Source organism: Erpetoichthys calabaricus, chromosome 11 (assembly GCF_900747795.2).
Source record: "Erpetoichthys calabaricus chromosome 11, fErpCal1.3, whole genome shotgun sequence".
Classification (NCBI taxonomy): Eukaryota; Metazoa; Chordata; class Cladistia; order Polypteriformes; family Polypteridae; genus Erpetoichthys; species Erpetoichthys calabaricus.
This window is the reverse complement of record NC_041404.2, coordinates 86,715,660-86,728,919: the sequence shown is the minus strand read 5'-3', so window position 1 is coordinate 86,728,919 and position 13,260 is coordinate 86,715,660. Positions and strand designations below refer to the sequence as shown.

General features: G+C 36.0%; 1 protein-coding gene across 2 annotated transcripts in view; it reads left to right on the top strand.

Annotated features, from left to right (window-relative positions):
* LOC114661336 (serine/threonine-protein phosphatase 6 regulatory subunit 1-like) overlaps window positions 1-13,260 on the top strand; it is a 150,134-nt gene that overhangs the window by 37,188 nt on the left and 99,686 nt on the right. For both annotated transcript variants that reach the window (XM_051933870.1, XM_051933871.1), the window contains exons 4-5: window positions 5,502-5,639; window positions 7,211-7,276. In XM_051933870.1, the coding sequence (XP_051789830.1) occupies window positions 5,502-5,639; window positions 7,211-7,276 (204 nt within the window). The remainder of the gene's footprint in view (window positions 1-5,501; window positions 5,640-7,210; window positions 7,277-13,260) is intronic.

Below are 13,260 nucleotides of genomic sequence, written 5' to 3'. Positions count from 1 at the left end.
TTTTAAAAGGTCAGATGTGGACCATTATGTTCAAAAGTGTAAATACTGTTTCTATACTACTGGATAATACTGCAAGCCAAGTTGTACTTGTTTTATTTGTTTTCAATAGCCTACAGAGTAATGTACCTGGGTACTGTGTAATAGTGTGACAACATGTTGACTTTATTCTCAACATTTCCACTTTAATCTCGACGCTTATGACGAGAATAAAGTCGACATGTTGACTTTATTCTCGTACTTTGTCATTTAAAGTAGAACATTGTAAACTAAACTTCATCGTAAAATGAATATTTAATTTACTAGATTTTCTCAAACCCCGTCATAAGTTATATAGCACATTAAATGCTTTGTGTTAAGTGTTCCCCAAGCTTCTTAAACTGGCTTCCTCTGCACTAAGAGGAGGCACCGGCAGCGATCGTCGCACATACTACATTCACTTCATGATATTCCTACTTTCTGAACATTTAGAATGCTAAGATAAATACTTGATATAATTTTCATGGTGAAATGCATTAAAGGATGTATTATTCATGTGGGGGCACGGCGGCGTGGAGGTTGCACTGCTGCCACGCAGCAAGTTTGTCTCGGGTGTACCCTGCCTTGCATTTGCATGTTTTTCTGATGGGTTTACTCGGCGTGCTTCAGTTTTCTTTCAAAATCATGTAGGAAGTGTGGTTTTGTTATGCTATATTGACCCTGCTAGTGTATGTTTTGCTCGTATTCATCCTGCGATGTGCTGGCGACTCGTTCAGGGATGGGCACAACCCTGAATGGATGGCATAATTAGACATGTATAACGAAGATATTTTTAAAATTCTGAACACTAAGTTTGGGCTAAGTTTATAGCTAGTTTTATAACTAGTTTTAATTTCACAAAGACATTTATGTGGCGATTGGTTATGTGGAGAAAGAAAAAGGAAGGATATGAATTGGAGTTTTGGTACGTCAGATAAAGACAGCACGCCAGCAATAAAGAAAGCCCGCTCAGAAGAACATCCATTGAATTCTGTGTTCGTGTCTCCAACCACCAGATCACAAACCCAACATTTACACAATAATTAAGTTAAACCTGTGCGATACCCATTCATACATCCAGTTTTTTTGGAGCCTCGTCACACCTGCCATAAAGTTCTCTACACTGAACATACACCTGGGGACCCCTTACTGTGAGGGAGCAGTACTACCGCCTCACTACCGTGCATGTTTAATAACTGCTTTAATGCATTTCACCATGAAAATTATATCAAGTATTTATCTTAGCATTCTAAATTTTCAGAGAGCAGGACTATCATACAGTGAATGTATTCTGTGTGGATATCGCTGTCTCCTCTTAGTGTGGATGAAGTCAGTTTAAGAAGCGTAGTGATTAACAGCTGGGTCGGGGAACACTTAACACAAAGCATTTAATGTGCTACATAATTTATGACGGGGTTTGAGAAAATCTAGTAAATTAAACAATGATTTTAGGATGGAGTTTAGTTTACGACATTATTCTTATAGTTTGCTTTATAATTAAAGTAGAAAGTGTAAATGTCGACTTTAATCTAGACATAAACGGCGAGAATAAAGTGGAAATGTTGACTTTATTCTCGACATATAGTTTTTTTTTTCTTTCCTGTGTCCGTATTTTTTTTTCTTCACCGTGGCCCTAATACGATTCTGTAGGGCTGTACCACAAATAGCATTATAAATGCAAGTTGCAGTTTTATTATTTATGCATATAGCTTAGCTTGAAGCAAGGTCCATATTAATGCAGTTTGCCTAAATGATGGTTCAGTTGGTAAAGATGTCATCACCAAGATTGCACTTGTTTTATTTTATTTTAATTTAGTGAATACTGTGTAATGCACCTGGGCTTGAAGCCTTGAAGTAATAGTGCAACTATCAGTAATAATACAATTATTTATTTTATTGTTATTATTTATTAGTTTAAATATTATGCAGTTTAATGATGGTAAAGTTGTTTAAGAAGTCACTTTAACATGTCAGTGGACCGAGATTGTTAACATTAACAGAAAGTGTAGTTGTTTTACAAAAATATTTACTATTTATTCCTTTTCTAAGACATGTTCAATGCAATACAACTTTTGACAAGCACTTCTGGATATTTTACTAAGTCTAAATGCCTCTTTGGATGGTTGAAAATATGTTGTCAAAATTATAGTTTTAAGTTTTTGCAAAATTTGTTCAATAAAAAGGTTCTATATTTTAACTGCATCTGTCATGCAATGTGATACCTTCTCTTCATTAGAGCCACCTCCTTGAAAACTTATCACTTTATGGGGCAATGCAAACCTGTATTAATACTTGTGTTCACATTAAAATGTTTTTTGTACAATGTACAATGCTCTTGACAGTGGAATAGGTTATTCTTAGCCAGTAATTACAGTGGAAAATGTGGTTAACATCCACTCATGCATGGGAAAAAAATACCGTCAAATACCGTGAAACCGGGATAATTTAGAAAAATACCGTGATATAGAATTTTGGTCATACCACCCACCCCTACCTTATAGATTTATCCAATATTCATTTCAACCAATTATTTTCTACAAGTACCTTCATTTCTGACTTCTGCAGACACCAACACTCTCATCCTTATAGTAATACTGGGAAACCAAGTGTTTGATAGTTTAATTTTTAGTTTGTTAGATATATTGTTCGTTTTCCAATTCAGCTGAACACAAGCCTATTCTGTGCTTCAAGCCCTGCGTTGTTTGTCTGTCTTCAGATACTTATCCTCCCAGATACACATTCATTTACTTGTTCATTATCATGTCAATCAATCTTCACCTTTAGCTCCTTTTGATGTTTTCCAGTTATCATTGTTTTGGTTTTCTGTAGGTTTATTTTCAGTCCAAATCTCCTGTTCAGGTGAATCTGCAATTAAGTCAATATCATCATCAAAGTGTAGGTTATTTACAGTTTGCCTATCTAGTGATACTCCAGCTTCAACCCTCACCAGTGCCATACTCATCATTGCCACTAAAAGTAAATTAAAAAACACTGTCCCTGCTGTTTTAACAGCACTAACAGAATTTCAAAAGATATCTGGTCTTAGAATTAATCTGAATAAAAGTATACTCTTTCCAGTGAATTCACAAGCATATAATATTAGATTAGACACCCTACCTTTTACCATAGCAGATCAGTTTAAATACCATGGGGTAAATATCACAAGTAAACATAAAGCTCTTTATCAACAAAATTTTGCCGTCTGTATGGAAAAAATTAAGCAAGACTTGCATAGATGGTCAACCCTTCATCTCACTCTAGCCAGAAGAATTAACATTGTTAAGATGAATATCCTTCCTAAACTTCTCTTTTTATTTCAAAACATTCTAATTTTTTTTAAACAGTTAGATTCAACAATAACCTCATTCATTTGGAACTCAAAACACCCACGTATCCGAAGAGCGACCCTACAACGACCTCAGGCGGAAGGTGGCATGGCTTTACCTAATTTTCAGTTTTAATACTGGGCAGCGAACATACAAGCCATAAAAACCTGGACACAAATAAATGAACATACACAGGCTTGGTCCGCAATAGAAATAAAATCCTGTAGTACTTCTTTATACTCCTTGCTCTGCTCTCCAATAAATGCAAGTTATCGCAAATATACTAATAACCCAATTGTGCTTTACTCACTCAGAATATGGAACCAAATTAGAAAGCATTTTAAGATGGAAATCTTATCAGTGGCACCTCTGCAAGAGAACCACCTCTTTCAACCTTCGCAAGTATATCCAGTTTTTAATACCTGGAAAAGTTTTGGGATTAAAATGCTCAGAGATCTTTATATAGACAACATATTTACATCTTTTGAACAATTACGTTCAAAATTCAACCTCCCAGCTACACATTTCTTTCACTATCTTCAAATTAGAAATTTTATTAAACAGAAATTGCCCGATTTCCCTCACCTCGCACCCTCCACAATGCTGGAAAAAATACTGCTCAATTTCGAGGAATTAAACACTATTTCCGCATTATATAAAATCTTATTAGAGTCCCTACCTTTCAAAGATGCAAGAGGACATTGGGAAGAAGTTCTCTTAATCAATATATCAGAAAAGGAGTGGAAGGTAGCAAAGCAGAGAATTCACTCGAGTTCTATATGCGCAAAGCATAGAATTATTCAACTAAAATTATATATCGAGCTCATCTGTCTCGCTTAAAAACTGTCCAAAATGTTTCCAGGGCAGGATCTAACCTGCGAACGCTGCAACCAAGCTCCTGCCTCACTGGGTCACATGTTCTGGGCCTGCACCAAACTAACATCATTTTGGACAAAAATTTTTAAGTGCCTTTCAGACAGCCTTGGGGTCACAATCCCTCCTAACCCATTAACAGCTGTGTTCGGTGTTCTTCCAGATGGACTTGAATTGGAGAAGGACAAGCAAACGGTGATTGCATTCACTACACTTTTGGCACGCAGACTTATTTTGTTAAATTGGAAGAATCCTAATTCTCCTCTGATAAGTCAGTGGGAAACCGATGTTTTATATTATTTGAAATTGGAAAAAATCAAATTCTCAGTTAGAGGATCTGTACAAAATTTTTTCAAAACCTGGCAGGATTTAATCAATATTATTTTAGAATAAGAGAAATAACTGTTACTGCATTTAATTCCCTTCTCCCTCTCTTATTTACATATATATTTACTTCTCCCTTTCTTTTGTTTAATGTTGCCTTATTAAAAAGCCTTAAGCAATTTTTCTTTAGCTAAGCTCTCCTTCTCAGGGGTGGGGTTTGATTTGTCTTCAATTTTGTTGGGTTATAAATTGATCTATTTGTATGGAATGATTACAATGAAAATTAATAAAATAAAAATATAAAAAAAAAAAAAAGTAAATTAAACATGTATGGAGAACAGGCTAAGTAGTTTTTGAAACATATAAAAAATGCTTTACTTTAGAACTCAATTTAGAATACAATCTAATTTAACAAATTAATATGTACCATGATTGTGAAAAAATAACTTTGACTTGAAAACACCTATAATTGTCTTATTTAAGTGCAGAGTTATAACCAGATTGTTTTTTTTTTTTCATTGTTACTTGCCAGGACATATTCACTAACACATTTACAGTCACTTTAAATAATTGTGGTTTAAGGTGCCAATCAACTTAGCATACGTACCTTTGAAATACAGGAGGAACCTGCAGCATTTGGGCAAGGCCGTTGAGGACACAAAGAGGACAGATAGTAGCATTGGTAAATTTCATCTTATTCTTTAAATTCATGAGACATAATAGCTAACCATTATGGCACCTCCTGATGTTGCATTTCTCTATTTCATAAAATATTAATAATTTGTTTTCTTTCCTGAGAAGTCGGGAACTCCTTTACATATTCTGTATTTGTATAGCTTGGGTTTTAATTTCACACTTGATCACAACAAATAAAAAAGAGAGTAAAAATGTTTTGTATGTTGAAAAGAGCATTTACTGTTTCAAATTTAATCATCATCTTATGTGACACCTGTCTGGTTACAGATTATATCTTTCCTGCGGAAGAGAGAGGATTTTGTGGATCTTCTTCTGCAGCACATTGGCACCTCAGCTATCATGGATTTGCTATTGAGATTATTGACTTGTGTGGAACAGCCATCACTCAGACAGGAAGTGTTAAACGTGAGGTTTTTTTTTTGTTACCTTTATTTTTACTTCAGCTATTTTACAGTTTTTAGTTATTTGTTCTAAAAGTATTTAATAAATATATATTTATGAGCTGTCAAATGCGCAATACAGATTTTTTGCATCCTGAAGTACCGGTCCAAGTTATATTTCATTCCAAATCCCAGAAACAAAAAAATATTTTGTTGGTACAGAATTGGTTAGTATAAAGACTTTTGTTAAAACTCCCGTGGTGGTTTATATAAGAGACTGTTTTGTGGTATAGCTTGCACAACTATGGAATAGTTTCTTGTAAATGCAGAAATGTTTTAAATTGAATGTTTTGATCTATATATTTTCCTAGTGACCGTTTATCTTCACGTTGTTTGAAAAGGGTTGTTTTTTTTTAATCTTTGTTGTGGTGATCAATGGAAGGTGTAAGAGTGGATTTCAAATCTCATCCAGGAATACCTAGAAATTTTGTAACTGATACCACTGCAGAGTTATGACCAGTGCACAGTCTTAAGCCAGCTAGACTAGGGGTATTGAAATTACACAAGTATTTCTGCAGTATGGCACTAGTGTTTGGTTGAGCATTGCCCTGTTAGAAAATGGTTTTAGGAAGGCCAGCCACGAAAGGTCATTTGTTTGAGGGAATGTTCTTTATAGCATCATTTTCAAACTGCCTTTATTAAACATGATGGCCAGGTATTATATGTGTTGGAATTCCATGCTGTTATGTTTGCTTTTCTGGCAGTGTGCCTTTCACAAATACTGCCCAGATTGCAACACTGTTTTTAGCTATCGCAATGTATGAACCTGGCAGGTATTTCTTGGACAAGGGAGAATTGGAAGTTATTTCCGAAGATAAACTAGTTTCAGTTCACATACAGTTGAAGATGTAATGAGATGACATTAAAAATCCTGAGCCAGATTATAATTAATTTCTTCTTTCATTCATTTTTAGCAAGTACGAAGGATGATCAAAAAGTTTCCACCCTTTTTTTTTTTTTTTTTTTACCTTTGTTTATTATGAATTTCAAAAACAAATTACATAATTTTTCTACATAGTTGCCTTCATTTGTGCAGCAGTTTTCCCAGCGTCATACCAGCTTTTTAATGCCCAATTACTACTCTTCCCTCCTTCACCATTTCCAAAGAAAATATAAAAGTTCAGAATCTTTTTAAACGTCCCTCATAGTTTAATTTTACCTGATATGAGTGACCTTCAAATACTTAGTGCTGTATAGTCCATTACCTTTGCAAATATTTCTGAGGTATCCAGGTTTGAGTTAGTCTTTCCCTTTTTAAAAAAAATAAGAATATACTATATTAGAATAATGTGTTCTAAATTGTTTCCTGTTAAATTTATATGAATTTTAAAAAATCAGTCTTTAGTGTAATCCTTTTGTTTGTCAATTTGTATGTCACTTTTCTGACTATTAAGTGATTTGTCTTCATGTTTTTAGAGTATTTGCCACTATTCAATGTTTTAAAAGGATTTCACACCTCTTTGTTTCCAGTTTATCTTCACATTATTTAAAAATTCTATATTAACATTCTTTTATCTTTTTTTCTTTCTTTTCAAGTGGCTGATCGATGAGCGTATTATCCAACGTCTAATTGATATGATCCACCCTTCCAAAGATGAGGAGGTATAAACTTTTAATAATAAGATTTAATAGTGTTTGGTTTTTCCATTGATTTCACAATTCTTCTATAGGTAAAGCTGCTTTGGACAATTTTAATTTTGCTACTACAAATTGTGTTTACATGTAAATTTTCTAAACTGGACTTGAGTTTATAATTTATTCTTATCTTTACCTTTTTCATTCATATTGTCTTTGGCCTTACTTGACTTTATATCAGTACACACCTTATTCTAGTCATATTTTTCTTTATAATACACATATAGTGCCTTGAAAAATTATTTAACTTCAACCCTTTTTTCACATAAATGATTATCACAATGTTGAATATTGCTCAGTTTGACTAGGACTTTTAATCCAACCTGTTATATCCTAATACAGGGTCACGGGGGTCCGCTGGAGCCAATCCCAGCCAGCACAGGGTGCAAGGCAGGAACAAATCCCCGGGCAGGGCGCCAGCCCACCGCAGGGCAACACACCCACACACCAAGCACACACACTAGGGACAATTTCAGGATCACAAATGCACCTAGCATGCATGTCTTTGGACTTTGGGAGGAAACCAGAGTGCCCGGAGGAAACCCACCCAGACACGGAGAGAACATGCAAACTCCACACAGGGAGGACCCGGGAAACAAACCCAGGTCTCCTTACTGCGAGGCAGCAGCACCACTGTGCCACCCCAAAAAAATTATAAAACAACTAAAAACTTAAATACTAAAATGTCAACAGTACCCCATTCAGTACTTGATTGAACCGCTCTTGATAACTGTTACAGCAAGAGGTCTTATTGGATATGTCTCTCTTAATTTTGCACATCATGATAAAACAAGATTTACCTCAGTCCTCCTTGCAAAATGGATCAGTGGTTAATTGGGGAGTGGTGCTGGACAGCAGTTTTCAGGTCTTGTCACAGATATTTGGTATGGTTGTGATCAGTGCTGTTGATTGGGTTGTAGTACTGTTAGTAAGGAGTCTGTGGCATTCAAGTTTTTAACACAAGATTATCCCCATCTCGGTGGGTACAGTTACAACACTAGCTATAATGAAATGTTAACATCTTGGGATTGCAGCAGCAGGAATGCGACATATTTTGTTTGTTTCATTTGAAATGCAAAATGTTGGGCACCTTTATCTTTCAGATCAAGATGATACTGCCTCCCCCTGACCATTGTAGTGTACATGTATTAAGAGTGCGATGACACACTGTAATGGCACCGAACAAATATCGTCTGTAGGTGGCTAATGGAAAGCCTGTGCAGGATTGTTTAGATGCATGAAACATATAGGGATGTCTGATTCCACTTTTCTCTTGTCATAAATCATACCAATCCAACATTTTTCATCATACATGCTCCCAACATAGCCTCCAATAGGACACTGGTCTAATGTGAGGGAGGCATCTGATCCATTAGTAGTGTGATCGTGAAGAGGGCAGGACCTCAACTGCTGCTTCACTGTGGTGAATATTTGGCCAGTCAATTGACTGTTTTCACAAGGCACCTGGCTGACTTTGAGTTTGCCATCTTCTGTAGGAATGTAACAGTGATATTCTTGAGTACCAGCTACTCTTATGGCCATGGAGAATCACATTCTTTGTTCAGCAACATGATATAGGACATCGTCATTTGATACGAAAAAAAGTTTGACATTTTTTGATAACTTTCTGAGTGAAAACTCAATGATTCCCATTATTGACACATGGCTCATTCAGCCTATGTTTAGGATAGAAAATAAACATGAAAGATTTTTGTAAGAAAAGTAACGTTTGTGTTTTGAGAAAGAAAGGACAACGTAGAATAAATGAAAAATATTTTTTAAAATTATCTGCACATTCCCACTCACTGTTAGGAAAGGACAACGTAGAATAAATGAAAAATATTTTTTTAAATTATCTGCACATTCCCACTCACTGTTAGGGTGCTATGAAAATGAAATCCAAAATGATTTTTTTGGATTTCAGAGGTCTGCTGTTCAAACCCTGATACAGTTACTTTTCTGTTTATTGCTTTTTCAGAAAGCCTATATAGTTATCTGAATAAGGAAAAAAATCAAAAGTTTGTGTTGTTTACAAATATGTGTTTCTTAGACCTCAACATAACTAAGCAATTAAATTTTGGTCAGTTTCAAGGGGCTGCTTTGACCATGCAGGGTCATTTGGACCAAATTAATTTCATCACATACTATACATGCCATATATATGTATCAATGTGCAAAGTCTGAGCCTGCTCGGTGGTTTAGTTCTTCAGCTATGGACTATGAAAAAATGGGGCTGGATAAAATTCGACACCCCCTCCCTTCAGTAAACTGGCTGTATCTTGGAAAACATTGATCTTAAATCAAAACAAAAATTACAGGGTGTCTCTTGCCTAGGATGTGGGTACACCTGGTAATTTTTGAGTCTGAAGTGTGTAAGCCATTGATTGCTTTGACATGGAATGACCTGCATGGTTTTTTGCTAAAATATTGTTAAATATATACTTCTGGAATTACCAGGGCTCATCATAAACGGGAAACTTAAAGCCTTGTGAGAATAACTTTTTGAATTGAAGACAAAAATCTTGACCAACAAATGAGGGGAAGAGGCAGGACTTCAATTCAAAAGTATCAGTTTTGGGTCTGGGTATTCTTTTAAGAACAACATGCCGTACTTCTCTAGGTTTTCTCTGAAGTAAACATCTAATACATGGTTTGACTGTTATTTATTGAGTAACCAGTATATTCTGTTTCTCTCTGATTGATACATATTCTACACTGAACACAAAAAAAATCATTATTAATATACCAATGCAATAAAGTGTTCATCAGAATTTTCATAACACCTGACTGATTGGAATGTAAATACTTTATTTCCGAATAATTGCATGAAATTTTATTTGGTGACACTCCTACAAAAAAATAAAGTACAAAAGTAACCATCATTACCAAACCCCCAAAAATAACAAATGTATAAAAAACACACGGACATTCATTAGGTCTTTATGTCAAAATGTTAAAGTTGTGCATCAAATACTGGATCTTGATCCATCAGTGCATACACAAATTAATGGCAAGTTTAGGGGACTTAGCTCTAAAGGTATGGTTGTATAGTTAATATAGAAGGAAAAAGAGAATTCCAAATAACAGTTTTAAATTAGGTTTGCAGTTTGCTACTACATGCATGGCTTGATGATAATAATGAGGTTTATTTCTTGTCTTACAAAAGCAAATGCTAATGGCAAGGCTTTATTGTAGAGTATGACAGTGATAGTACCCATAAAGGCATGGAAGGTAATATGCAACTGTTAATTTAACTCAAAACACTATTCATTTTGTAGGGAAAATTAACTTCTTTCTATTTGTTTTGATCAAATATGTATTTTCATTGCCTCAGCATGCTGTAAAGTCTGGGTTGCTATTTAATGTAACATCCTCAAACCTGCTAAATCCAGTTCAGGTTTTGAACAGCAAGTGCCAGGAGCCAAGTGAGGAACAACCCTGGACAGAGTACACGTTCATTGAGATGATCAATGGTACCTGCACTCATACTCGCTCAGTGCCAATTTAGAATCGCCAGTTCATCCAACGTCCATATCTTTGGAGTTTTTAGAGGAAAATCACATACTGGGAATGCACTAGTATACAGTGAATGCCTCACAGAAAATGACTATACACAAGATTTAAAATGTAGAATGCTGGTCACATAAAGCAGCAGTGCTGCCTCAGATTGCAATGTTTGTTTTTTAATTATAGTTAGCCATGCGTGTCCAAGATAAAATGCATAGCTGGTGTATATGTGAATTTCCACTTTCTTGGTATGTGCATTGTGTGGTCAGTTTATTAAATTCAGGGTGAGCCAAAATGAAGTACCACATTTCTCAAGGTCCTTGTGCAAGGTAGAGGCAGCTGAGTGGGTTGGGATGGGAGTCTTTTGATAGGCGATCCCTTGTAGTTTTCAGTCAGCAACATGCCTTGGTCTGGTGCACACGGTGATTTCGCTTTCGAAGCATTCTTCAAAAGCGACAAATCCATCATCACTATGCAGTACGCCTTTTAAACGTAATTCAGCATTCCTCCTAATGGTGACATCCCAAATTGGAAAATAGTGGCTAAATTTAGACACACAGGTACACCATTGAACAGAAAATCTCCAGGCTGTCCTTGGACTGTAAGAACACCTGAAAACATCCAAGCTGTAAGGGCATCAATTTTACAGTCTCCTAGACGTTCAGCGTGCAAACATGCTTCTGCCTTAGGCATTTCCAACACGTCTTTGAGGAGGATTTTGCATGAGGACCTTAATTTCCATCCATATAAAATTATGGTAGTGCAGGAACTCACTGGGAGAACCATAGAGAGTTGTGTGTGAACATTCTGCAAACTGTTCGACATGCCATCGTCATGCGCAGCAACGAGGCACATTTCCATTTGAATGGTTGCATAAATAAGCAAAACTTTCACTATTGGGCTGAAACCAACCCTTGTGAACTTCAACAGGGACCCCTGCACAGTGAGCATGTTACAGTTTGGTATGCCGTTGCAGAATTTGACATTGTAGGCTCTTACTTTTTTGAGGAGGGGGGAGAAACGGTCACTCTCACTTCAGAACATTACATTGAAATGCTAGAGAATGTTTTGCAGCCCCAACTTAAAGAAATGGATGTGGTAGATGCCTGGTTTCAACAGGATGGAGCAACAGCTCATGCAACGCGGAGATCCATGCAAGTTTTGCGGGAGATGTTTCCGGAGAAACTGATCTCCCTGCACTGCGATGTCGGATGGCCTTCACATTTTCCTGATCTCGCTCCATGCGATTTCTTCTTGTGGAGCTATCTAAAGTCGAAGGTATACACAGACCAACCTCAAAACCTTGAAGCCCTCAAGGATGCTATTTGCCATGAAATCGCCGCTATTCGCCTTGAAATGGCCAAACGAGTCATGTGAGCATTCACAAATCATCTCGAAGAGTGTATCGCTAATGATGGCCACCACCTTGAAGACAATGTTTAAAACACAGTGAAAAAAAATCTATTTTGTATACCCTTTCTTGTGTCGTAATGAAATTTATTTTATCTTGTAGCGTTTTTGTAGAATAAACATTTGAAGTGTTGTACTTCTTTTTGGCTCACCCTGTGCTCAATGTGTACTTCTGTCCTTCCACTTGGTGGCAGCATGATAGTTGTAGTCTTTTCTGCTTAAATAAGGTAGGCAGATAACGAAAGAATTGTGAAAGTGTGTACATCACAGAAAGTATGAGCTAGACTAGTGTTTTCAGAAAGTTTTTTGCTCAGAACATTACTAAACTCCAGACATTCTTAAATGTGTATCTTTAAAACCGCCAACTCACTGGAGATTTTTATATACAACTGTGTCAATGATACAGTTCCATCATACTAAACACAAGCCACCCATAATGGTTGCTTGGCAGATTATGATCAAGTAACATTCATTGTATTACCTGGTATATGGTTTGTACATCACTTTGGGTTCAACTCCTGTTGTTTTAAAGTGCTTTACAAATGAACATGAAATGAAACCAACATTCAGTCTAAAGCAAATCAAAATGCACAGGTTATTTCATCTTTTCATAAACAAAGTTAGGCAGCCAACAATCAGGTTCCATACTTGTTAATAAAGTAAAAAAAAAAAGACATTTTTAGAGACCGCAGAAATCCATATAATGTAAACTAGGAAAGCATCGTCAGTATTACTTAATGCCATCCTCTTCGTATGGGAGATCAAGGATAGAAATGCAGTGTAAGAGATCATCCTTTCTGCCAGGTGTCAACAGTGTCCGCTACAATTGGTGGGGTCTATTCAATGTTTTGTTTGTATAGGCAGAGCACCATTTGAATGCCACAGTATAGCTGAATATGATTATTGAATTAATTAATGGAAGCAGTGTACCCATTTATAATTTTTTTTTGGAAATATAATACTCTGTGACATCAAACACATTCTATAATAGTCTCAGGAACATCATTTTCACTTTAGTTTAAAGTGGCCTTCTC